We start from the raw sequence: 26,895 nt of genomic DNA on the forward strand, positions 1-26,895 counted from the left end.
TGCCATTGAAGTCTAATTTTATTGTCATAAAAATCACCTGGCAAGCCGAAGCCCTAAAACATCCCGACGACAGAGCCTTTAAAACTCCACTCTCTGCGTGGTGAAAAGGTTTTAGGAGGGCCTGTCGGGAAGAAGCGGCCGTTCCCTGCGCAAGGGCCATCTGAAATCCCTCCGCCTGTGTCAGCCAGAGCAGAGCGCACAAGAGGGTCAGGAGCGTTCCATTAAAGTGTGGTGTTTAAGAGGTGCTGGGGCCAGGGGGGCAGATGGAGGGATGCAGCAGCTGCCAAACATCTGCACCCCTCCTTCGCGGTCTGTGTTCTGTCTGTTCACCGCTGCCTTTTGTCACAAACTTCCTGCTCCAGCAGCGGGGATAGAAGGCTTGGATATCTTCAAAAATGCAGCATGAAATGGCAGTTGCGAGGCTGTAATGCCGCCTCTCCGACATCAAAAGACATCTGACTTTTTAAGTCTCGCAGCACATGTGGACCAAAGTATTCAGAGAGTGCACCTGCAGATCGCTGACTTAACTGCTGTAGTGGCAGCATTACAGTGCATCTGCATGTCGCAACCTCTCCCCCACTTCTGAAGAATTCTCCTGCACGGGCGAATAATTGCTCTCTGATATGAAGTCTGTTATTTTCCATAAGCGCTCCGACACTGAGAGGCCTGTTGTCACTGTCTGCACATCTGTCATTATTGAATCCACGCAAGCTTGCATGCACTAGGAATTGTGGGAAAGGAATGACGAAATGCGCTTTATCATAAACTGAAGCATCACGATACAAATCCTGTCCTAATCCGTTTTGTATTTGCACACGTAGCCTAGAGCCCTTCTTCTCCCACTGGCAACAAAGGCCAACTTCTATCTCTATTGAAAAAAACCCACAACATACTCTCTCTCTCTCTCTCTCTCTCTAACTCTCCCTCTCTCCCTCTAAATCTCTCCCCCCCTGTCTCTCTTTCTCTAACTCTCTCTCTCCCTCTGTCTCCCTCTCTCTCTCTCTCTCTCTCTCTCTCTCTCTAGCTCTCCCCCCTCTCTCCCCCTGCTCCTCCCAGCCACACAGCGCTTCCTCAGAACTTGGTCGTGTCCGCTCGCAGCCTCCACTCTGCGAGCTGCAGGCTGCACCACACTTGGTAGCTGTTGGCCACAGGTTGTGGATGAGGACAGAGGTCCGCGCGAGCACGAGCTGCCCAGAAAAAGCCCATCATTTAAAAGGACTTTGAAGTGAAGTTGATGTTTCATTCGGGGAGCACTTCCCTCGACATGAGGGACCGTACTTGACTCTGGGTATTGAACACAGGCTGCCCGCTGCTAAAAGTTCAATATCCACTTTCTCCCCCAGAGTTTCGGCGAACAGAACTGGGCGCAATTACGCACGGCGAGTAGCGCCATGGCACCGATTCTGGACAGACGTGTTCCCGCGTTGCTCTTGGTCTGGAGCTACTGCGTGCTGGCGGATACAGCGTTCACGAACTTTACTTTGGACAACGAGTTCCACTCCAGTTTCATCCACCGCCGGCTGAAGAGCCAGGAGCGCAGAGAGATGCAGCGGGAGATCCTGTCGATCCTGGGGCTGCCGCACCGGCCGCGACCCCACCTCCACGGAAAGCACAACGCTGCCCCGATGTTTATGTTGGACTTGTACAACGCCATGTCCATAGAGGGGGACGAGGACAGATACTCCTACCCCTACAAGCCCGTCTTCACCACGCAGGGGCCCCCGATAGCAAGCCTGCAAGACAACAACTTCTTGAACGATGCAGACATGGTCATGAGCTTTGTCAATTTAGGTAGGCAACTTGATTTCTCACCATTTGTTGAAAACAAGTGTAAAAGGAGTTCATTATGGCAAAACAAGCCCTAAACACGCTGTAATGATGGCAAAGAAAGAGCTAAATATTTTAATAATTATGTTTTACTGCATGAAGTGTAGTTGGGTGATTATTTTGACTGCCACAGAGATAATAGAAGTCCCTGAACTAGAAATATAAATGATTGTGTTAATGATAGACTGGGGTTTTCTGTAGCTGTTGTCAAGTGATCATCTGAAGGCCTGTATGTGCTATAATTCACTGTCATGGCTTCATCAACAGGGAGGATTTATCAGCCAGTACTGCCCTGCACTTGTTGCATCTCACTGCTGGTTTTTAGGACGCATCACGAGTATTTACCTATGAGTCAAAGGCGATAGAGGAATCACAGTGGCGACGTTTAAGCTCAAGGATGGCCCTCGGCACATGTATTTACCTGATGTTACACCTGCGTGTGCACACAGGAAGCCGGCACAATAACCATGTTTACACAGAGCTAGGTGCAGTTTTGCAGCTAATACCAGGAGTGTCACATTCCAGTGTCCCTCTCTGTCCAACAGCTGTGCAAGCAGCTAATGTTCAGGTGCTCACCCGGAGGATGACGGACCCATCGCAGCAGCTAATAGGTCAACCATGTGTTATCTAAAGAATGAGCAAGTCAACAGCAGGACTGGGTTCAAAGTGCACCGGGTCCTCCCTTCGCTCTGATCTGGAGACGTCATATAGACGCTCAGATAGCAAAATAATGCCAGTCAATGATGATCCACACTTAGAAGATCCTTACCTTAGAATGGGTATTTAAGCCGTAGGGTGCACTGCACTCTTAATAGGATTGTTTTTCTTGGTTGTTAAATGTTGCTCCCACGGGCCCATTGTTCTTATCTAATCATAATGTTTACTCAAATCAATCAGTCTTGGACTGTTTTATCGCTCTCAGCACATGTCAGAGGCTGTTAAGTGCAAATAATCACAACATTAGCAGGTGGTGTCAGATTTATGGATAGATGAAGGCATCATTATAATTCAGTGTGCTCAACACATTATGCAGTCAGAACAGCGACTGCCCCTAGGTAGTTGTGTTTTATTTAAGTGCATTAACCCTTCACGGTAATGTGGCACAAGGCGGACAAAATAGCAAATTAAATTCTGAGCAGGCCGCGTTCCTCAAGCCACCAGAATATTTTTTTTTTTTGTGAAATTGTGCAAGAAGTTGGAAGTTTACGCTCAATCCTGGAAAGATCATTGTTGGAGCGTCTTGGCAAGAGAGAGGGAGGTGACACTGGTTCCTCCGCTGCACTGTGTAATTACTGTGGGAGCTGCTGCATTGTGACTATTTTTGACGGGCTGCGACACAGATGGATTTGACCGCATTGACTCGCAAAGTCAAGGGCTGAGGCCGAAGTGAGCCGACGAGCAAGAGGGGAACTTTTAAAAAGAGTGACGGCAGATGGTTGGGACTCGGTCCATTTTCTCGTGCGGGAACAAAGATGGGTCACAAAAGCAGGAGAGAACATTTTTTATTTAATATATTAGAGAGGATCATGGAAAGAAAGCCACACTGCCTTCTTGAAGTCTTGTGGCTAATGTAATTACTGGTGGCAGTTCCCCAGTTTGAGGCTTCCTACTTGCACATGATCGGTGTTTCCAAATATGTCAGTCATTTGGATATAACACAGGCGTTTGTCACTGCATTGTGTGTGCTCTCTGCCACGTGTTGCATCTATCAGTAGGGGTCATTGTTCTCTCCGAGTCTTGTGTAATAACATCAAATACTCGTCCAGGCGGCTTGATTCAAAACAGCAGATTATTATCATTACCCTTCACGTGAGAGGGAGATGGACACAGAGAGCCGAGCGATGGCTATCAAGTGGATCGACTACTTCCTCCTCCGAATTCCTTCCTTTCCACATTTGCTCGTTGTGGGTTTGTTTTCTTATTTAGGTTGTCTGAGAGCAAAATGAGTGTGGCTTTTATTTAAAAAACTGTCCTTCGAAACTCTGCATGTCTCCATAACTACCGTGCCAAGGTGCATTAGTCAGACTTTGTGAACTGGTTACTCCTCCCTGAGAGGCCTGTTTTCATGGACTTTTTACTTGAGGCCAAATACTACAACAATGTATGGGTGCACCACAGAGCTACATCTACATCTTTCCTCCTGACTGCCACTCAGGGGAGCTGATACACTTTGTTGTCAGCGTGTGTGGTGTGTGTGTGTGTGTGTATGTGTGTGTGTGTGTGTGTGTGTGTGTGTGTCAGACTCCAGCGTAGCCAGCTAGGGCGGGTGTGGGCTTTGGGACAGACCCCAGGCCAGGGACGTCCTCTCATTGAGTCACTTCAGTTTGAAAGCCCAGCTGTGTAAATGGCTTACAGCATACATTCAGAATGTACACTGCTGCACCAGGCGCTGGGGTGTGTGTGCCGGACATGCCACGATAACACGCCAGCAGGTCAACGCAACACACGCACATTCCCCGTCTCTCAAGGTGGCAACAGAGTAGAAGCCAAATGAAATTAAAGGTGCATTTCGGTATATTTCTTTCCAACATTTACCCATACACACACTTAGTTTTTGTAGTAATTATTTAATGTAGTCCCAGTGGTCTCTGGCAGCATTAGCCCTCAGCCACCATGAATTAAGGCATTTCCTCCTTAAGAAACCACAGCTTCCAGGGCTTTCGGCCACTGCTTTGGCCCGAGCTGAGCTCCAGTTCAGTTCACGTTGAACTCTTATACTGGCTAAGCAGTCCAGGCACAAACTCATACTCACTCGTAATGCCCAAACTTAAATTTACACCAGCTTCTTCTCCCAGACCGCAAGAGGAAAAGGGCTGTGACTTGGACGTCTGCTATTTGCATCCTGGATGACTGAAACGGTAGCAACCTCATTACCTGTGTTTGTGTGGGAGGGAGGTTTTCGTCTTTTACTGTAAAATGTTATCATGAGGTGTGTTAGTCACAGCTTCCTTGTTTTCCCTGTTCTCATGGAAGCCTGTGAGGATTAACGTAGCTTGAGGTAAATGTGTTTGTATGTGTTTTCTTTAGGGCTAGACAGTAATTCAGTAAGGAGATTCATGTTCAGCAGATTCATATTGTGATAACAAGGCCTCAGTCATGTTGTTGCTCTAGGTTAAAGGATAAAACTGACATTATTCTGTGTTTTTGTAATTTCCCCAAAATCCCACGAATAGGCCAAAACTAACAGTATGCATGTAGTTATGTTAATAATGTATGCTATTACAGTTTCTGTCTCAATCCTAAAAGAGTAGTTTCATTTCAAACAACGGATTCTTCACAAAAGGATGGTGTACATAATATCACCAGACTTGTGTCATACTTCTTTCAGTATGTCTAACCTTGATGCTGTAAGGTCGGGATCACACTACGGGAGTTTCGGGCTGATTTAAGCGTGATTAGCCAAGTCAAGAACTGACTCGCAGACTCACCAGCGCCGCCCCCAATAAATATCAAACATGTTTGATAAGTAGGATTTAAAATCTGGATGATTACGTCAGTACTTTCCGAGCAGGTCCACAAGAGCCAATGGGAGAGACCACAGAGGAGCTGACGGTGGACATCCTAGCCCTTGAGGATAACGTCGGCTAGCATACTACTGTTCACATATTAAAACTGACAGTTAAAATCACACTTCCAGTTCTCTCTGAAGAATTGACAACCCGTGTTGGCCACGTCTCCACAAACATTTTCTCATCCAGACTCATTAACATTACTATAGTGAGTTGTTGCGCCACAGTCTCCATTTTGTCTACATGTGCTTCCTCATGAGATCATGTGAGATGATGCATCAGTCCTTCTGGCACAATGATCTTATATCGTGCCGTATATATTATTAGAATATCCCGTACTGTGTGGTGATTATTTTCGAATCTTGATTTGATTTCAAAATCGGAGAAAAAAAAAGTCAAACCTCCTGCGGTGTGAGCCCGGCCTGAGTCTGCCTCCATGTTTGTATTCTCAGGGAAGGTCGTAAAGTAAAAGCATCTTAAAAAAGTGGGCAAATATCAAGCCATTGGAAAGAAAATGCGCTACCAGGGTGCATTTAATTGCTCAGTGTTCTGCTGCTGTTAATCTGCACCAGATGTGATCCATTTCACTAAGCACAATTGAAAGCAGTAAACAAATAAAGCTCCACCGCTTTCCCTCTCTCATTGTTGCTTTATGCAACATTTGGATAGTCATTATCCAACGTTGCCTGTAATTTTTTTCACAAAATGCACAAAATATTCTGTTTTTTGGTTTTTTGGTTTTTTTTTACCAGAAAAGGCTGTTGAAAATGAACTTTCCACTAATATCCACGTATACGTTCACGGCTTCTGTCTTCCAGTGGCTCAACCACCTTCTTTTATTTGTGCATATACCTAAAAAACCTGCTGATTTCATGATGTTTCAAGTGGTCCAACTAGAAATTTGGGCTTTTCTTTAGTGCATTTCTAGCTCAGACTTGAAAACTGTTGGCAAGCGACACACACAGTTCTCGGTAAACGAGCAAGATGCTATGACTTGCAAACTGCTTTAAAAACCCTGATTTAGAGAAGAATGTTCCCAAAATCCAAATTATATCTGCATATCCAACGTGCCTTGACCCGTGTCGAGTTTGGAATAATGTCATATTCTGCATAATAGTTGAAAACTAGTGTGCATGTAAGTGTAGTTACTGAAGCTTTATTTCTTGAGTCAAGGCTGTGATCAGAGAGGGTATCATACAGACCTGGCGGAGTGAGTCAGTGCACCAGCAGGTAATTATCCTCTGCGTTACCTTGGTGACCTGACAGGGCACCACCTGGCCCTCCACCATTCACGGCCCTCCGTCTGCTCCCATAGGAGCTGCCACACAGTTGTCTGCCAGCTCTTTCAGTTTTATAGAACGTGTTAATAGGAAGGTAATGGAGAGCTGAGAGGGGAAGAAATGTCTAACTGCTAAATGAGTTTGGATTTATTAGAGGCTTTGGCTTTCAGACAGCATTGTGTCACCAGCTCGCACTCACGGCTGCATGCTCGGAAGCAGTTGTGTCACTCTACAGTCACGCTAGAGGCACGCAGCCCTAGTTTTATAGCTAATAGGGGAGAAGCGGAGACGTCCACATGTGTAATTTCAAATTATAGCTCCAAGATCTCTCTTTTTTTTTTAAGAACATACTCATATCACTTATTCTTTCCACACCCTTTTCTCTATTGCTTCTTGCATTCCTCTCCACAGTGGGCTGCCCATCATGCTGAGGTTAATACAGATGTTTCCCTCTGTCTGCAGGCCAAAGCAGCTGTGCAGAGAAACTTTATCTTTTCAGAGTCCAACAAGTCAACTCATCTCGACCTCCACCATCATGTCTGGCCCTGTCTCCAATCCGTCCCACACGCAGGACCATCTGATACCAAATTTCCCTTCCTGCCCTCCTGAACCAACAGTATTGATTATCAGCACTGGCCTCCCAGTTTTAATTAGTGAGTTATCATATAGTCCCAGTGGTGTTGTGTGGTGTTTAGTCTCCAACCTCCTGCTCTGGCCCACACCTCCAGGGGTTTAAACCTCCCGTGCTTCCAGACATAAAACATTTCAACACTTTCTCAAGTTCTTCTGTGTGTTTTTCCACTCCCCACCTCTCTCTCTCTCTCTCGTGCACACACACACACACACACACACACACACACACACACACACACACACACACACACACACACATTTTCTCTGAACCCAAACCAAAGCTTTCCCTTTCTCTCTACTTCATTTCTCACTTTGTCCCCCTCTCGTAAACTCACACACACACACTTGTACTTTTCGTCCATCGTTGAGGTGTTTGATGGATTCGTCCATTTCGGTCTTTCCGTCTCACACCAGAAGCTGCTTCCCAAAATGTGTTTTGGGAGGCTTTTTATCACATGAGGACCAGAAAATTAAAAGTATGTGTTGAAAGCCTGCCTGGCCTCTGTGTACGCAGCCTGTCCTTGACACTGTTAGTACGCCTTTCTCCCTCCGGTAGATTTATGTAATCGCTTCTGTATACACTCCCAGTGGACTGAAAGCACATGCATGAGTACCTACACGCATTCATATGTGGGGAGAGAAACGCACGCTTTTTTTTTTTTTTTGCCCAAAAGGAATGTTTCTGGAGCTAATTAGTGTTATTGAGTGCATGCTTTATTGCCTTGTGCTGGACAAGGGAGTGAGCCGAAGCAGAGGAATGTAACAGTTGGTACAGATAGCCGTGCCTTCCTGTCAGCTCATTTCTCTTAATGTTCTCCTGAATTTGATGTATTACATCGAGGTCTGGTGTGTAAATAACTACCACAAATGCAGACAAAGAATCTCTCCTCTCTTAAGCTTCAGGCAGCCATACAAAGTCCACAGTCGCAGTGATCCAGGAAAATCATATTTTTTTCTCATTTATTATATCTCAGATTCACCTGTTGAACCCAGGAGTCCAGAATGACATCTGGATGCACATAGCAGAGCCTCTGAGCTCTTGGCCAGGCGAAGGCACTTGCTGGGAGAGATGATGAAACACTCTGCGGGTGGGACTTGACAATGTGCAAGTGGTCAAAAGGCCCAGATGTACTAAACGGCGGGCGTTCTAGCTTTGCTACAGTGATGGACGGACCTCCTTCACTGCCAGGAATGTTCGGCTCATTTCAGTTTTTCTAATAATTTCGCTCTCCTGCTCTGACTTTTTCTTTTTTCTTTCTACCGCTCAAAAAGGAGCAACTCGTTGTAAAATCACAGAATTCGCTATGCGTATAGAAAGTGGAATTATGGGTAAATTAGAGTGAGCTGTGAGATTATAAAACGTGCAGAATGAATGATGTCTCCGCCCATTTAGGCACTTCTCTTTCATCTGGGTTACTTTGGCCTTGCCTTATCAGTGGCCGGCAGCACATAAGACTCCCCTGCACTTCTATGTTGGCGGGTACCAAGCAGCGAAGCTGAGAGAGCAGATGTGGGCCAGAGCACAGCCAGAGATCCTGGGACCAACGGCTCCGCTGCTGCAACAACAAATACAGAACTCTTTGCTTGGTACCGGGGCACCGGCAGGGTGAAGGGAGAGGGGGAAGGAGATGAGAGGAGAAGGAAAAGGAGAAAGGTGGATCACAGATGGATGCAGTGCATTTCTTGAAACCAGTGCTTTCTTTATTCCATTTCCTTGTGGGGACATAATATGCTCTAGAGCATTTATGTTAAGGCAGTTATGCGTGTTTGTGCATAGTAAAACACTATTTTAGAGCCACCTACCCTGCCCAGTCACCAGCTGCACTGTGTGATGTGTGTTTGTTCTCATAGCGGAAGATTGCGTTAGCGGAAGCCCGTAATACTGACCAGATTCGTGGTTCCGACAGCCAAATCAAAGCTTGTAAAAGCCAAGCAACAACTCAACACAAGTGTTTTTATGATAAGTGATGACATTTTGCAGCAACGAATATGAACTGCATGTGGCGTGTTTCTATTTATCTAGGCAAGCGTGCAGCTGTATTTTCCTTGTGTTTCCTCCACAGCCATTTTGTTTATTTTAAAAAAGCAATGGGCTGTAATTAAACAAAATAAACAACAAGCTGTTAAAATCAGGGTGCCAATGTGCCCGTCATGTGTGCTTAAGATGCAGCTGTGGGACGCAGGAGGAAATTATAAAAAGTTTTATGTAGACACCTTTTGAGAAACATCTGCGTGTCTCTTTGTGCCAATGTGCGTATTGTATGTGAATTTTCCTGAGGTCTATAATAAGAGCCGGCTTGGCCTGCGAGGAGGGTGTGGCCCCTGCCGCCACAAAATTAAAGAACATAAAAGCAATGGGATGGGGGGAAGAGTGAATGGGGGAAACTGTGGTTCCACGTCCCTGAGTTGTTTTATCCTGCAGCTAAGAGGAAGTGCAGATGGTTACAGTGGCATTAGCACAGAGAGATCTGCCGCCGCTTGGCACAGATCCCTCCACACCCCTTCATCTCCGTCTCTCAACGCATTAAATCACACCACAGAACAATGAGCGCTGAAGATTGAGGATGTGGGTTCTCTATTCTCACCGTTGCCTTTCACTAATGTAAAATCTCTCTTGACAGACCTCGGAGGGAACATGATGATGTTCCAATTTCCGAGATGACTCAATTTGTCCTGCAGTCGCTGTAGTGTGGGCTCTTCTCATTCACCACTTTGGCTTTACAGAAACAGAGAGGTTCATCCAAATTAAAAAGAAATAAAAATGTAAAAAAAAAAAGATAAAATGATATACTTCTCACTTACCACTAATAGGATTGAAGAAATGTACCTGACAGTGTGTATTAAGTCGAGTACCACTGATTCTTGAAAGATGTTGAGAGCACCACAAACAAAATTGTATTCACCTTTATTGCTGTGGAGCGGCTGCAGGAATCTCAGAGAGTTCATATTTTGGGACACACATATTCTTGCCAAGAGTTAGTCCAGAAGTACCGCTCTAATGTCCGTCTGTGAAATTTATTGCTACTGCCAGCATCCAGCTGATTTAGCCAAGCACAAGACTGGAAACAGAGGGAAACACCTTGCCTGGCTGGGTCCGCAGGTAACAAAATCTGTCGAAAGCGTACAAAAACAACAGTTTGGGGGTTTTATACTGCGGTTTGTCATCAGTGGTTGGCTGGGAATAGTACTTTGGGGCTTTTCCTCTGGAACTTCTGGCCGCTGCGAGTCAAACCGTACCATGCTGATTTGTTTTTCAGGATGGACCTTCTCCGAAAGAGGGGCCCAAGCACACCCAGCTCGCCTCCAAGCGGGCAACGGTGACGTCTCGCGACCACGGCCGACCCATTATGACCCCCTTCTCTCCCTCAGACAAGCGTGTGTTGCGATTGTGGGACTTGTTTGTCTGTGTTCAGCTGTCAGTACTTTGGTAGCTTCTCACTGAATCTCTGTAGTTTGAGTTGGAGTATCTCTTCTGCCTCCCTGTTTGTACTTTCAGACATCTGCTTTAATTTATCGTTTCATCATGTTGGCTTTTAGCTGTTACAGGAGTCATGATAAGTTACTGCTGGTGAAAACCCAACATTTCCTGCTATTGCAGCTTTCATAATAAAAGTTTTTATATAACTAATAACGGCAAACTTTTATTGTGAAGAATTTATAACCAAAGCGTTTATTATCGAATTCATGGAACGGCTCCTCTTCAATAATACTCAGAGACGTAAGAGTATTCCCAGCCGCTCATTTGACCGACACTCAAGAAAAGCGCTTCATTAGTTAAAGAACACATCTTCAGGCGGGTAGCCCTGTTGTTATGGAAATGCAAATCTCTGCCGAGCTGGGCTGACGGTGCTGAGTCAAACCCAAGTTGAGCCCGGCCAGCATGTGTATGGAAAAGCCTCACTACTGGAGTTTCCACTGATTGACTGGCAACCTCTCCCAGCCAATGAACCTACGCAAATTGCTGTTTTTACTCATTAGTTTTGGTACGGATTAAACAAATATGGCGGAGTTTAATAAAATAAGCTCCGGGGGTGCTGCGAAGGCAGATTTGGTTACCTTTTGTCAAACCCAGGCTGGCTGTTTCCCTCTGTTTTAAGTCTTTATGCTACCCAGCTGCTTACTGTCGCTTGTTATTGAACAGACAGAAATGAGAGTGGTATCCATCTTCTCATCTAATCGAACTCTCCAGCGAATGATAGATCTTTTCTCTTAAATCCAAACTATCTGCATGGCTAGATAACCGTAGAGGTGAGTGAGAAAATATGTGATTTTGTCATTCAATGAAGCGACCCTTCAACACAGTTGAGCACGTACATTCCAGTATAAATCTCTGGTCCATGATGCCCAGCGAAGCATGAGGTGGAACCTAGCACTACGAGTTTACGGGTGAAGAGGGCAAGCATGTTTGATGGCCTCGGTGAGAGGGAGAAGGAGAGTTCAGCTGTGAGTATAATCTGAGACCTTCTCCGTTGACTCCACGCTCGAACATGCAAAAGAAAAGGGTTTGGTCTGACCACGAGTCTTAAATGTTAAGACTCTTCTTCCTGTGGTTACTGCCTGTACTTGCGCACAGGCTCAAAGCAAAATGTCATCTTGCACACACACACTGCAGCGAGTTAATGATCGTTAAGTGTGAGTAAGTTATAGCATGAAACTCTGCTGACCCTTTCCCAGGGAGCTTGTGCTGTCAGGCCCTACAGCAGTACAAATACATCACACAGGCATGATGTCATCAGGAGTCGCTAGTGGGCAGGATGTTTCCTAACGTGGTAATCGCCCTACTGTGGGTAGTCACCCGGTACCCAGGAGATCAAACCCTCTTTAGTCTTTATAGGATAAACATCTTGAGCAATCTGCCCCTTCCTTGCTCTCCGTTTTTCTTCCCCTCTCTCCTTTTAGCTTACGGAAACTATGACTTACTTGTTCCCAGTGCTGTACTTAAAACATTGTTTGAGTAAGAGCAACAAAAAAAGAGAGAAAGAGACATATCATTATGGTGCATCAATCAAATGTACGACTCTATGTGGAGTTACAGTCCCCCTCATTTACCTCCAGATTCACATCATAAAATGGTCTGACGGTGATTTGATTGACTTATTTCTTTCCTGGTTTCTGGTTGTGGGAATCAGGTGTGTCGTTAGAGCTAATGGGCTCTACAGGGGATCCAGAATGAGGTGCAGGTAATAGTGGCACGGTTATCTCAAGAGAGCCGAAGGTGGGATGGAAGGGGGGGAGGGAGCTTAAGCCGACAGTTGAGAGGAGTGAGAGCGGTGCCAGGGGTGAGATCCACTCCCCCCCCGCAGAGCAGCGGAAGCGTGCAAAGTGGGACTGAGGGGTGTGAGGGTGCCGAACAGACACTTGGGCTAATGCGAGCCGTCAGATTTGTCCGCTGCTGCTCCGGAGCCTGAGGTGTCGGAGAAGTGTCTTAGGTCTACAGGCCTGGCAGGAGAGGGGGAGAGGAGGGAGGGGAGAGGGGAAAGGGAAGAGGAGGGAGAGAGGGGCATTCAAGAAGAGAGAAAAAATGGTCAAAGTACAAGGCTGGTGAAATTCTGTGTTTTTGCCAATGTCAACAAATTCTACGATAAGACTTGAACCAACAGTTAAAGATGATAATTTTAATCAGCAGTCGTAAATCACAAAATGTTTTTAAAATGCTAAACTAGAATGGCACTCAGTAGAGCGCATACCTCCGCCAAGGCCCAACAGTCCCCTATAATTCAGTTCAAACTCATTAAAGAAAGTGAGGAGAATTCCTGATCAGTCCTTTTATCTGGATCTACATCAAAAGTTATTGGGGTCTATTCTGGGCCAAGACCCGACCTCTGTCCAAGTTTTGTGAAAATCTGTTTGGTAGTTTTTGTGTAATTCTGCTGACAAACCAACCAACCAACAAAGAAGCAAACACGGGGGAAAACGTGACTTCCTTGGCGGAGGTAATAATCTCCTAAAACAACCGAGAACTGTTTTTTTAAGCAAATGTTACTCAAACAGGATCAAATTGTGTATTTATTAGGGAATATTTTCCGTTGAGACTGTGTGTGTGTGGCTCACTAACGTTTATAATTTTTGGCCAGAATAATAAGCTTTGTCAGGTTTGGGTTACAGAGACAATACTTATAGTATTGTATACTTATGTTAGCTTCAGGTTAAAACAGCCAACAATAATTGTTGTAAGGCAGATTTCACACACAGTGTGTGTCCAGTTCATGTCTCCCAAATATTGCATAAAATCCAAAATGTGTTCAGATGTCCACTTTTAAAATACTGGGTGCATTTTTTCTACTCGAGTCGCTTATGATATCTGCCCGACTCCTCCATATCTCCTAATGTAACGTTAGTGTTATTTTCACCCACAATTCAATGCAAGAGAGAGACGTTGCAACCTAACTTTACAACTTTATTGTCCAGCTGAGCCCGGAAAATCACTCAAGGCTGTAATCTCCAGATTGTGCTCTGTCTTTACATTGATGCACAATCTTCCACACACCTTTATTATCTATAGACAAAATGGTACAGTAATGTTTTGATGGATTTTCCAGCTTTTTAGATTTTTTTTAATTTAAATTCAGAAATCACTGCTCTGCTGTAGAGAGGCTGCAGATCTGAGGTTTTGGCTGTTAGCCGGCACAGACTCTCAGCAGTGGAGAACATGATAAGGAAGCTGTATGCCCAGCGGGGAGTCATAAATCTTGAAAGATACTAACACACTGTTAATACGGTAGTAGCCCTCTGGCTGCCAGGTGCACGGTTTTGGAGGATGGAGAAGTCATCAACCCCCAAACTTCTCTGATGTGTGCTGCTGTGCACGTGTGTGGCCTGCGCCACAAATGTCAAATGATGTGGGATAGCCGTGCATCATCAGCAGTTTGTATAAAAAGGGTTAGACCGAATGATAAAAGCAGCTCGCTGTGTATGTTTGTGTGCTTGTGTGTGTGTTTGTTTCTTTGCATGTGTGCGTTGTTGCATCTCTAATTATGGATTACGGAAACCCATAATGATTGTGTGACCGTGCTGTGACGCACAAGACCGTTCGCATCACAGGAAACACTTTGTGATAGTTGCTTGTGTGTGTGTGTGTGAGTGTGAGCAGCAGCAACTGATCTGGACGCCGGCTACTCGGAATGAAGGGCTCGTGGCATGAGAGGGTGTGTTCGCCCATGTTTGTGGTGTATGCGACACAGGTGGGGCGATGGCTACTCACTTCCTCCCAGAGGAAGTCATAAATGCACCCGCTTGGCTTTGACTGTGCCTCTTCCCCTCATCTAATGACTGCCATACTGCTGTAATGACTCTTAAGAGAAGAGAGAGAAACCGAGAGACAAAGGCAGAGTCATGACAGAGGACGAGGCTACACTCCTTTAAGGCCGCTCTCAGCTTCTGTCAAACTGTACAGATGAGATTCATGCGTTGAAAAGTGGAAATGGAAGGCGACGTGAGACAGATAGTTAGCGTGGGAGTTTCACAGCAGCATCCAGCTGTTCTCGCAAGCAAAGATAAAGAGCTTTTACAGTGAAGGGGCGGGCGGCTGCTCCCGTGGCTAAAGAACAGGTCTGGCTTTCTCCCCCAGAGGGAGTGCACCTGCACTGGGCTGCAGGAGGAGGAGGAGGAGGTCCCTGGTGTGGTGGAAGCATACGCAGACGTCGGAGAAGAGAGGTTTAAAGGAGAATGTGTGAGAGAGTACTTAAAACATGAAGTACTAGTTCCCTGTATAGATATTAAAATGAAAATGGTAGTGCTTATCTTGTTCTGTCCCTTTTTCTGAATAGAGAACAAGTCGTCTTGATGATGTTTGTACACAGTTATGTTCAGCACTATAGTTGATCGCAATATGATGAGAAAAGTGAAAACATTCTTCTGATATCAATATATTTGGCTGATACTGGAAATATATGAAAATTCTTATAGAACTTCAGCTAACTGTTGTTTTGGTGTTTTGCATTAAATCTGAGAAAACTCCAAAACTCATTTTCAACAATTCAAGTAACTCATTTTTCTGAGTTGTAACTATAATTTGTTTTGAATTAATCATGTTGTCATCTCACAACAATGGGATTTCAGTGGAAGACTTTAATTTTGAGTTATTGCCAAGACGTATCAGGTGAGTGCAGCGTATCTCGGCCTCAAGGTCGAAATCTGAGAGGGACACAAGATGATTAAAGGAATATGGAAGAAAAATGAAAAAAGAAATCTGACTTTTCACTCTTTTACATCAGACACTTTCACCTGTTTTTAGACGTCAAGCTCAGTCATGTGGCCTGAGCAACCTGAAGAGGAAAAAGCACTATTCGGTTGAATTCTTTCACAACTAATCCACACAGACAAGTCAACAGGCTGCGAGAACAGGTCACGTCTTCTTTGTTTTAAAATTTCAGTTGAAAGTGATGTATTGAAATGGAATGATTAAAATAAGATGCATGCTCCCTCCAATCTAATCTTATGTTAATAAAAAATATATCTTTAACAGCAGCCTTTAAGGTTAAAAAGGGTTCCTCTGTCTTCTAGCTGTGACTCAGAGCCAGTATACAGTCTGTAGTGGAGTCTGAGTGAGAGGTGAGCTGCAGGTGTCGCCCTGAACCATGCTGATGACCCCTATGAGCTTGATTTTTTTTTCCCCCCGCAGTAGAATGCGTGCATTGTCATCACACTCAGTGTAATGTTGTAAAGGGTGACTTTGAGGGTAGGGGCTTGGTGAAAGCCCTGATTGATGGAGCTGTCCTCAGTGTAGCACTGGTGCAAATGTGGACAGCCAGAAGACTAGAGGTAGGCTTAATGATAAAGTTGGGGTGCTGGTGGCAGTGATGTTTAACTGATTTAAGGTCTACAGTGAAGACCGCATCACCTTGAACTCCACTGTTTTCCGGAAAAGTCAAACAGCTTTTTCAAACCAGTCCAATGAGTGGCCACTGCATATGGAGGACAATGGGAGCCTAAAGCTAGGCCATGTAATGGGCAACAGAGTGCAGAGCTGTCCCTCACTGAAGAGTAATTAGATCCGTTCTTTACTCCTGCTCTGGCCAATCATCTCACAGTGCTGCCTTTGTATAATGTCCTTCAGCAACTGGGTTTAATAGAGACATAAATGAAAGGGGATGTAGGGGAGAGAGTCCAGTGGGAAAACTACATATGAGGGAAGAGGGGAAACAGGGCCGAGGAACACAAAGAGGCAGGTGTGCAATGAAAGAAATGACACGGCAATGTGTAGAAGAAACATGCAAAACATTTACATCATTGCACACTTTTATTACTGGCAGCTGGTATAGAACAAGAATGCTGACGTCAGGATTTCTCGTTTGTCTCCGTTAGTGCGGCGATGGCTCGGCAGAGACCCCGAGACTTGTTTTTTCCTGTCAGAGTTGTGCAGCTCAGAGGAAGCTGACTGTTAAAGAATTGTTGAGTAGCGCTAGATGGTCGATGGATGGCTGCTGAGGACGGAAGAGAGAGGGGGCGACTGGAGCAGAGTTTCCTCTGTCATCCAGCTGTGAGTGAGCCCTGCAGGGCCATGTGGCTGACATCTAATCTTATTAGGAGTGCAAACAATTATCTTCATTGATTAATCCAATGCTAGCAACGTGGCTCTAGGGATGTCTCTGTTGATCTGTTGGTCAGTCAGTCAGTACGTCACTTCGGTCCCAACTGTTGACTACTATGGGATGGATTGCTGTGAAATTTTGTACATACATTCACAGTCTCCAGAGGTTGATTCCTGGTGATTTTTGTCATCCTCGGTCTTTCATCTAGCGTCACCATGTCTTAACAACTGTTGATAATGAAATGTCGTGTAACAACTAGGGGTGTAAATCATCCAGGTTCTTCACAACATAATGTTATATTGATTCTTTGGACAACAATACGATATTTGCAGATATCACAAAGCCAAGTGTGGAGAAGTCTACTTTAAAATGACACTAACCGAATAAATCATGTCAAATAGACAATGTCTGAAGTTTTCACTTTGCAGTGATTGTATGACATTGTTAATTATTAAAAGAAAGTATCTTTCTGGATCGCTGGATTGCTTTGTATTTAGTGATAATTAGTAGACATTAGCATGCTTACATGCTTAAGTATGATGGACAAAGTAAACACAATAGGCCTAGCAGCTAAACATCAGAATGTTGGTAGTGTTGTAGTTGTAGTATGTTAGTAGTGTTTTCATTGTGGGCACGCTCGTATTAGCATTAAGCTCACAGCACCACTTGTGCTAGCGTGGCTGTAGATTCTAAGTCTTGTTTCAGGTAACCAGTTAATCCTTTTGGTGTATAAGTGTTGTGAAAACGAATGTCAGAAAAGAATTTAAAGAAAAATAAAATAAATGCCCATCACACAATTCCTCAAAACCCATGGGGATGTCTGCAAATTGCTTGTTTTGTCTGACGAATGGCCACAAAGTTGCAGTGTTGTTGTCTTTTCCATCTTCTTTTCCTTGTAAAACTCTGAACCTGAGTTTAACCTCAACTCAAAGATGAGTCAGTTATGAAAATTGTTGCTTTCTCAATCAACTAATAAATGACTTGTTTAAACAACCAGCACTAAACTATTTACGAGCGGGGCAAGACTGAAAAAAGATGCCACTGAGCTCTGGCAGAATAGTGTTGCTTGCGTTCATGGTTTTTGCAAGCTTAGAAATAATTTTGGATTGTGTGTGTGTGTGTCTTTATGTATCTGTTTGCAGATGTATGTATGGACGTATACGTATGTGTGGGGGGTCTGTCTGACAGTTGATGAAGATGATGAGAGACAAGGCACTGACCCCTCGGATATCCTGCTGGGACATGAGAGAAGCAGGGTCAGGGGGGGCACATCATGGGGGTGGTGGTGGGGGGTTTGAAAAGCTGGGATGTGGGGAAGAGAGAGGAGGGGACAAGGATGGGGTACACCGAACATGGAGCCCCAACTCATGAGAACCAGATGAAGGGCAGACTGGATGACTCTCTTGGGCTACGAGAGGAAGAGAGGGAGAAGAAAGGGGCTCATAAAGCTGTCAGAGTCCGCCTGCATCTCTCTATCATGGGCTCAGTGTGCGCCAGATGCATCGCTCCTTGTCCCATTCCTCATAAATGTTTCAGTCGTAAGCCAACATGTATACTGCATATCTCGAGATGTTTTTAATTCGGGGCTGAATCAGAGTCTGACAAGCCATGTCATCTCCTTGCTAATAATGGAGGTTGATGGGCTGTGGAGGACGAATAAATTGTCAGAAATCTGAGAGGAAAAGTCATTTTGTTCTTTGGCCTTTCTGCAAACGTGTTTTTTTTTTTTCTCTTTAAGATGTGTTTCATATGGAGCCACATCGCGCCTCTGTGTCTTCCTGCACATATTTCTTATCCCTGCTGGTAAAGGAGGGATGCAAAAGAAGCAACAGTCTGCATACGTACAATCCGTCTGATGGCACATTTTTGTTTCATCGTCATGTTTTATTTTCTCCTCTCTTGTGCAGTGGAACATGATAAAGAATTCCTCCCAGTGCGGCGGCATCACAGAGAGTTCAGATTCGACCTGTCGCGGATCCCGGAGGGCGAGGCGGTCACCGCTGCGGAGTTTCGAATATATAAAGACTTCATCCACGAACGTTACGATAATGAGACCTTTCGTATCAGCGTCTATCAGGTGCTGGAGGAACACTCTGACAGGTGAGCATGGATGTATAATTATGTGTTTGTGCGTAAATAATGTATGTGGTACAAGTAGAATTTGTTCATGTAGCTTAGCGATGACTAGTGGTGAAATGATTAGTTCATTGATCACCCATCATCCGTCCATCCATTTTCTACCAATTATCTGGAGTCGGGTCGTGGTGGTCCAGATGCTTTCCTGCTCCTCCTGCAGGATACCGAGGCATTTCCAGGCCAGATGAGATGTGTAATCCCTTCAGCGAGTTCTCGATTTATTCCAGTGTTTCCTCCCAGAAAACCTCCAAAGGGAGGCACCCAGGAGGCATCGTAATCAGATGCCCAAACCACCTTAGCTGACACCACTAAGACCGAGCCCTGCTTCCCTATGGAGGACAATCAATCAATAGATTAATTGATCAAACAACATAAAATGAATTGCAACCATTTTTAGCCCTTTTTACCGGCGTCTCTCTTGGGATGATGGCGGCGTAATTTGCTCGGCTACTCAGTCAGCCGGTCCACCACTTTGGTTCAGACTAAAACAGACTCCTAAATTTTAATGTTTCCAGTATTTGGAACTTATCGTAGATTTTAGTTAACTTCCTGCCCGTTTTGCAGTTACTGTGGTGATCCCCTCCCTCCTCTCTACATCACCGCATGTATGTGTAGAAGAATCACCAGACATAGCAGCAGACAGCAGGATCCTGCTATCGGTGCGTTCAGGAGCAGACGGGACTGCATCTTCCTGATTGGATAAAGTGGGCAGGGATACCTGAAAATGACTTTGCTCTTTTACTGCATGAGCAGAGCTATTTAACAAAGAACAATCACTTACTGCAGCTTTAATTAATTCATTTTAAAAATCAACATATTCATCATGAAAATAAGAGATAAGAGTAAATTGCAGACCTTATCTGGAAGCTGCTCTAATCAGAACAGGTCTGAGCCCCACCTTCTCTAATCTGGGCCGTCCAGAAGGTGTATGTAACTCGGGAATGGCCCATGTCCTGCTCTCCTCGACCCCTCCTAAAGGTTTCTGTTGTCCAGAGGGAACAACACAGTCATTTATTCCTTTGCCAGAGACGGGCCTGGGTACATGAATGAACCAGAGCTCTGCGACACACTATCTGCCCAGTCAGAAAATAGGTCGGGATACATGAATGGCCACATGAAGAACAAGGGATTTTAGTCTCCGATGGTGAAAGAGCAGAAAATCCAGAGTTCAGTGTCGGACAATAGGACTGACTCAGATATGCACTATTTCACTCGCTACTTTTCACACACTTCTTTCCTCTTGAGCAGCTGAGTTTTGATCTCCCACTGTTTCTCTTTCTGTCTCTCTCTCGCTGGCTTTCTGGCTCTCCCAGAAAATTCCAGCCAATGATGGACTGTGTGTAGTGTGTGAAAGGACTGGTCGTTTATAAAGCCATTATTGTCAATTAAGAAAATGAAGTGTTCCCCAGGGCCTCACCATCTGGAGCCCTCCCTTCCTCCCTACCTCGCTCCCCTCGCTCACTTTCTTTCACTCCGTCACACTCCTCTGACTCCCTCTCTACACTCCATTACTTTGCTATGCGCTTCACTCACTTAAGTTTACACTCTGTCAGACGGTCTCGACCTATCTTTTGTAATTGCGCATATAATCCCTGTTGACTTGCGTTCATCTCTGACTTTAAGTGTGAACTTTTATCGTCTCCTCTTGCAGGGAGTCGGACCTGTTTCTGTTGGACTCACGGGTGATCTGGGCAGCAGAGGAGGGCTGGTTGGTGTTTGACGTGACAGCCACCAGTAACCATTGGGTCCTGAACCCTGGCAGGAACCTGGGTCTACAGCTGGCCCTGGAGAGCACAAATGGTGAGGGTCACTCAGATCATTCCCATAGAAAGTCAGGTGTACTTATTGGTAAATGCTAACCATCTTAATTATCATTTAAGTATTGTAAGTATATACCAGTGATGGAATGTGACTGAGTACATTTACTCAAATACTGTACTTAAGTATAATATGAGGTACTTTACCTTTACTTTTCTTGAGTATTTACTTTGTCTGTTACGCTGCACCAGAGCAAAAGCAGCACTTTTATTTGAATAAATGTATTTTATCTACAATCAGAAAAAAGATAAAGAATTTGTTCAGGCTAATATTCGCTCCACCCGTAGTATATGGTATATATAGGGTTGGGAGGGTAATTTCTTGTACTCTCATTGCGCAGTGCCTGGAAGTTTGATGCAACAACATTTCACTAAATGTACTTGGATGTATATATGACAACTACAATCTCTTGAGGTACATAATAAAAGTAAATGTAATTAGTTGCCTCACTCGTTGAGGGAAAACTGTGCTATAAAGCCCCACAACCATGAAACTAACATATTCTTCAGACAGGCCTAGATGAACTATATGTGTCACTGTAATGAGGGGTTAATGGAGTTAATGTTGTATATCAAGCAAACATGGTCTGCGTTGTAACCTCACGTGCGTAAACCTGCATCTGAATCAGTTGACTCATTCTTTGTGCGTACGCAGCACAGATAAATCAAAGTCTGCACCTCATCGTTCATCATCAGACATTCATCTTCATCCGTCATACCCTCAGCCTCATTAGAAGGCATGCATTAAATACGCCGGGTTATCATTAAGATAACATCTCAACGCGAGTTTGTCATCACTGGGAAAACTTTATCAACAAACAGTGTGAAGAACTGGAGCGTGTTTGAGAACATTATCTCTCGCAGGACGGCAGGATGTTACATGTCAGGTGAGGAAAACAGACACTGTGCTGCTTTCATGTTGTGGGAGGGGAGTGTTTGGAGAGGCTGTATCCATGAGCGTGTGTTTTTGTGTTGGATCGGGTATGAAGGGTTATGGGTGAGCGTGTACAGACAGGCGCACGGGACGTCCCGTCGCCAGCAGCGACCAGAAGCCTTGATTTACCACCAGACGGTGATCAGACACACATTCTTCTGTGTGAGAACAAGATAGACACTGCTGGAGTGCACAGGCACGCGCATGCACAAGCACACCCACACATTAAACACAAGTAGAGAGGCTTTGATGTTCAGTGCTACGTTCGTTCTTGGCATTTCAGGGGCTGAGAAGGGATGAGGAAAAGGGAAAGGAATTCACAGAAGAAAATCTAATATTTGAAACTGAACGCGGCGTAATCGAAAAAGTCGGGAAAGAAAAGACCGCACGCATGCAAGAAAAACTCCAAGCACAGGCACACAAGTGGGCACACATTTTTTCGATTTTCGAAAGCATTCATCACCCTGTCTGACTGAAATCTAGACTTCTGTGACGCCAACACCTGTTGTGCTGTTCTCTCTGTCTCCCCCTGCAGGAGAGAGCATTAACCCTCGTGTGGCGGGGCTGATTGGTCGCAGTGGGCCTCAGAATAAACAGCCCTTCATGGTGGCCTTCTTCAAAGCCACTGAGGTGCACCTGCGAAGCATCCGCTCAGCGTCAGGGGGGGCCAAACAGCGAAACCCCAACCGCTCCAAAGGGGCGAAGAGCCAAGAGGCGCTTAGAGTGGCCAACGTTGCAGGTAAACATGCAAAGTGTGTGTTTTGTTGTGTGTGCAGCCAGTGCTGATTTACGCTGTTGTCTCGAGCCGACCTCAGGTTTAATCTGGCTTTTGTCAGGCCAGTCGAGGAATCCACGGAATAGGACACAGATGACTGGTCGGTCTGGAGGAGAATTCTCCACATTTTTTAAGGGACAACACATCCATGCAAACACTCGCGAGCGTCCACAAATATACAATATTTCCGAAACCAACAAAAGAATGCCGCTGGCCGTTGTGATTCTTGCTGGACAAAACATGCAATGCACGCTCAGGGCCTTTGTTTTAGAGGTGTGAGAGAGCTGTGTTTATGTGAAGTGCTGAAACATTAGACTGTAATGCCCAAGCTTCAAATATCCCTCTGCTGTCTTTGTTTATTTACACAAGCATTACAGAGCAGTCGGGGCCAAGTTCCCTGCATGGAGGTAAGGCAGCGCCGGCTTTTATGGCAGAACACATCTGCGGTGTGCTGTGGGGCAACCGGGGCCACAACACATGGGCCAAATGGGCCTGTTTGGAACTTTGAATAGCAGTGGTCTTTAACTGGATGATGAGAACCAGTCGCTCATGATCATTTCCAATGTGAACCGCTCTCAGGAACTAATGTACCACAGAGCCCCAGAGGTCACCAGAAGAAGAGGGAGAGATACCAGTAGATAGAAAACAGACTATTCTTTTGGGTAAAGGGGAAAAGAAATGTTGAAATGAGTGAAGAGAAAGGAGAGAGAATAAATAAAGAGGGGCGAGCCGCTGTGAGCACATCTGTTTCATCCAGTGGAAACTCAAAGCCCAGCAGAGTGACCTATGAGCAGGGTGGCCCATTCATTTGGAACAATTACCAAACTGCTGCTGTATCTGGAGGTGATTTCCTTCAGCCATTGTTTAAACGTTAAGGTTTTGTATGAGGATACCGGCTGTGTTTAGGTCTGTTTTTTATCATCTTGGCCCTAATTGGGGTCTGACTACAGTAAATAATTACTCTTGTGGCTGAAAGGAATAATATTTTTGAAGTATAACCTCTCTGTGTCTTTCTCTGTATCCGCAGAAAACAGCAGTACGGATCAGAAGCAGGCGTGTAAGAAGCATGAGCTGTACGTCAGTTTCAGAGATTTGGGGTGGCAGGTACGGAAAGCATTCCTCTCCCAGGTAGCCAAACTTTGCTTGGCCCAACCGAAGCCTAAGTCAGCTTTCTGGTCTTATCCCAGAATCCTGATGAATGACCCACTTAAATCTGCCCAGATGAAACTTGGGTCCAAAGTTGTAAATTCTTCACATACAGTTTCAACTTAATAAACTTGCTGAATCTCTCTGAACTGTCATCCAGACAAGATTCACAAGAGGCACGCTTAAGTAACAAGCTTCAGATTTTTTGCCTGTTGAGCTAAAGACAGGCCGCCCTGACCCTCTGTTTGTCAGCCAAAACAAGCTATGTAAGTATTTCATACCTAGACTGAAATAGTTCATTTTCCCTGTTTTCTCATATTTTATAGGCAGAGCGAGTCACACTGCTCGGTTTAATATTGTCCTAAAAGACACTACGATCAAATATAAGGCAGTTACAGGACATTGCTATTTTTAGTAAAGGTGCAAATACATGTATACAACAATAGTATTAGGTCCCTATTAAGGAGGTGAGATTGGTGTTTTGTGATAGAAAACATGATAACCAACAGAAGCAGCAGTGGCTTTGACAAACATCTCATGGAGGGTTTATCTGATATTGTCACAAGCCAGGAGTTAACCCTGACAGACCTCTGCTGGAGGATCGGGGACCAATCCCAAATGTGCTTTAAAAGGAATCAATGAAATAAAAAAAATCTAGTTCTATAAAGTACAGCTTACAGATTTAGAGCTGCTCAAATAGGTGTCTACTAATAGGATTTCTTGAGTGGACTTACTTCAGCATTTTGGAGTTCATAGTTGAAGTTTGGAAAATGTTCTGTTAGTTTCCAGATTTTTAGTGGATGATCTCATTTTCGAGAAATGGGTGAAAGGGGTGGGGGGCTGGGTGTATTTTGTCTGTGGGGGGCTGCAGTTCAAATTTTTAAACCCCTGACAGAGAGAGAAAAAAAATCCATGTGGCCCACCAATGCGCTGCTAAGTGCTGCTAACTGGAGCTGATATTTAGCCCTCCAATCCTCACCACATCTACATATATGTACACTTGCACACTTTGACTGTCCCTGTGTTTTAAACGTCTCTGCGTCTCCCTTCCTCGCTCTCAGGACTGGATCATCGCTCCAGAGGGATATGCAGCGTATTATTGCGAGGGAGAGTGCGCCTTCCCTCTGAACTCCTACATGAACGCCACAAACCATGCCATTGTGCAAACCCTTGTGAGTAACCATGAAAGCGGGGAACAAAAACCCAAACAGTCATGTTAAGAGTCTAATCATCTCATCAACTGTCAAGACAATGTGGCTGCTGTTGAAACTACTGTATTCAGTGATCCAAAATGCTTGCAGATTGTATTTTAGAGTAAACTGTCTTCAGGGATGTGACAGAGGATAAAACCGACATTCTTCAAGATGTTTTTTTTCCCTCCACAGCTCTCAGATTCAGTGTATGACCTTTTTTTTTTTGATACAACCATTCGTCAGTGTTCATCTAACGTTTGAATTCCACCTCGACTCTTCCCAGGTTCACTTTATCAACCCGGAGACGGTTCCTAAGCCTTGCTGTGCCCCCACGCAGCTCCACGCCATCTCGGTGCTCTACTTCGATGACAGCTCCAACGTCATCCTCAAGAAATACCGCAACATGGTGGTCAGGGCTTGTGGCTGCCACTAGACTGTCTACGTCTTCACACGGAGACACACACACACACACACACACACACACATACGAGTAGAGAGGGCTTCCTTGCTATTGAAAGCATTTTGAGGATGAATCACAGAACATTGCGCGGAAGAGACTCTCGTTAACGTTTTCAAGGTTGTCCTGAAGTAAACACGATCAAGCGAATGCACACACACACACACACACACACACACACACACACACACACTCACACACTCACGTTTGTGCTTTCTACTGTGTATACAAGACATTAAAAGCAGTGATTGTACTGTATATTCATTCACAGTCAACAATCTTTTGTTTATTTCAATAATTGTTATTGTAGTTCATTCTTTTACTGTAGATGTTGTTATTATTATTATAATTATTATTATATATATATATATATATTTTTATGACTGAGAGACCCGGATGGATGTTCTTCCATGTACAATACTGTGTAAATAATTTTTTTCAAACAAAGCAAGAAGTGTATTTATTTCCTGGAATGTCACTTGGGTTTGTGTTTTCTCCTGTATGCAATGCTGCCTGTTTTCTTTCCCGAGACAGTCCACACAAGCTCTGAGGAAATGAAAACAAATTTGACGGAAAACTACTTTGACACGTAAATGCATTTCTCTGTGCCTCACACACACAATGGCGGGAGGCAATTTATAACAACTTGGACCTGTGGAAATGTCTGCATATTTCATCAGTCGAAGCTGTTACATATACCGACGCACATTTTTTTTTTATAGCAACAATCAGCTGAACTGTCAGAGAGAGAGAGAGAGGGAGGGAGGGAGCTTTGTACGCAGCGTCTCGTTCCGTGTGCTCGACATTTTCAGGTTTATATTCCTCTGCTGTAATACAATCTGTCATATTTAAAAAAAAAAAAAAAAAGGTCTATTTATTGAGAGCTTGCTAAGATGTTCTACAGCGTGCTCCGATGTCTCAACCATGTTTTTACTGCTGAACTGGTACAATAATAAACTGGGAGAAAAAGCAACAAAACAGCCTGGACGTGTGTTGTTTAATCTGGATGAAAAGCAGAATTAAAATGCCAAGTTGACAGAAGACACATGCTGCTGCTGCACTTTTTGTTTTTACGCGTTCCTGCATATTTATTTGCTTGGATTGTGGACACATCCTTTACCTGCTGACCTGAGATCTGTCTGAGAAGTGTTTCCACATTCAAAAGCAAACTGAAAAGTTTTTTTGTTTTCTCTGGCTTATGATCGTCAACTGTGTGTGTGTGTTGTTTTTTTTGGTGGCTCTGGGTCTGCTGTATTAGATTATAACGGGGATTTCTGTTTGCCTGGCTGCTGTTCGTCTGGTCACCTGGTGGAGTTAACACCAACCAACACCACCTGCAAGCTGTTATGAGACAGAGTTTTTTTCAGTAGCTGAACAAATCCCTGTGACGCTCCCACACAGACCAGTGCTACAAGTGGACAGTACTGGTGATGACAAACCTACTGTTCTCTAATTGATCAGTTCCTGACAGTGTAGCACTCAAAACTCGGAGTAATAGTGAAAGATATCATGTTAAAATAATACTAAAAGAGAAAGTCGCTTATATGAATTCTACTTGATAAAGGGTAACTCCACCAATTTTACACTTACTAATGTGTTTACAGGTCTTGGGTAGTACTAGGACTTGGGAAGTGCAAAGCCTTTTACAGCTCCAGAGG

At 44.6% G+C, this 26,895-nt stretch overlaps 1 protein-coding gene across 1 annotated transcript; it reads left to right on the forward strand.

Moving 5' to 3' along the window:
- The first annotated feature begins 1,078 nt into the window (after positions 1 to 1,078).
- On the forward strand, positions 1,079 to 26,207 carry bmp7b (bone morphogenetic protein 7b). The gene is made up of 7 exons (XM_084365584.1): positions 1,079 to 1,791; positions 18,687 to 18,879; positions 20,567 to 20,715; positions 22,202 to 22,405; positions 23,469 to 23,545; positions 24,649 to 24,759; positions 25,064 to 26,207. Exons 1-7 carry the CDS (start codon positions 1,392 to 1,394, stop codon positions 25,211 to 25,213), a joined length of 1,284 nt encoding a protein of 427 aa, XP_084221710.1. The 5' UTR covers positions 1,079 to 1,391; the 3' UTR covers positions 25,214 to 26,207.
- Positions 26,208 to 26,895: the final 688 nt, after the last annotated feature.

The sequence above is a fragment of the Pagrus pagrus genome (genome assembly GCF_965226575.1).
Source record: "Pagrus pagrus genome assembly, chromosome: 11".
NCBI lineage: Eukaryota > Metazoa > Chordata > Actinopteri > Spariformes > Sparidae > Pagrus > Pagrus pagrus.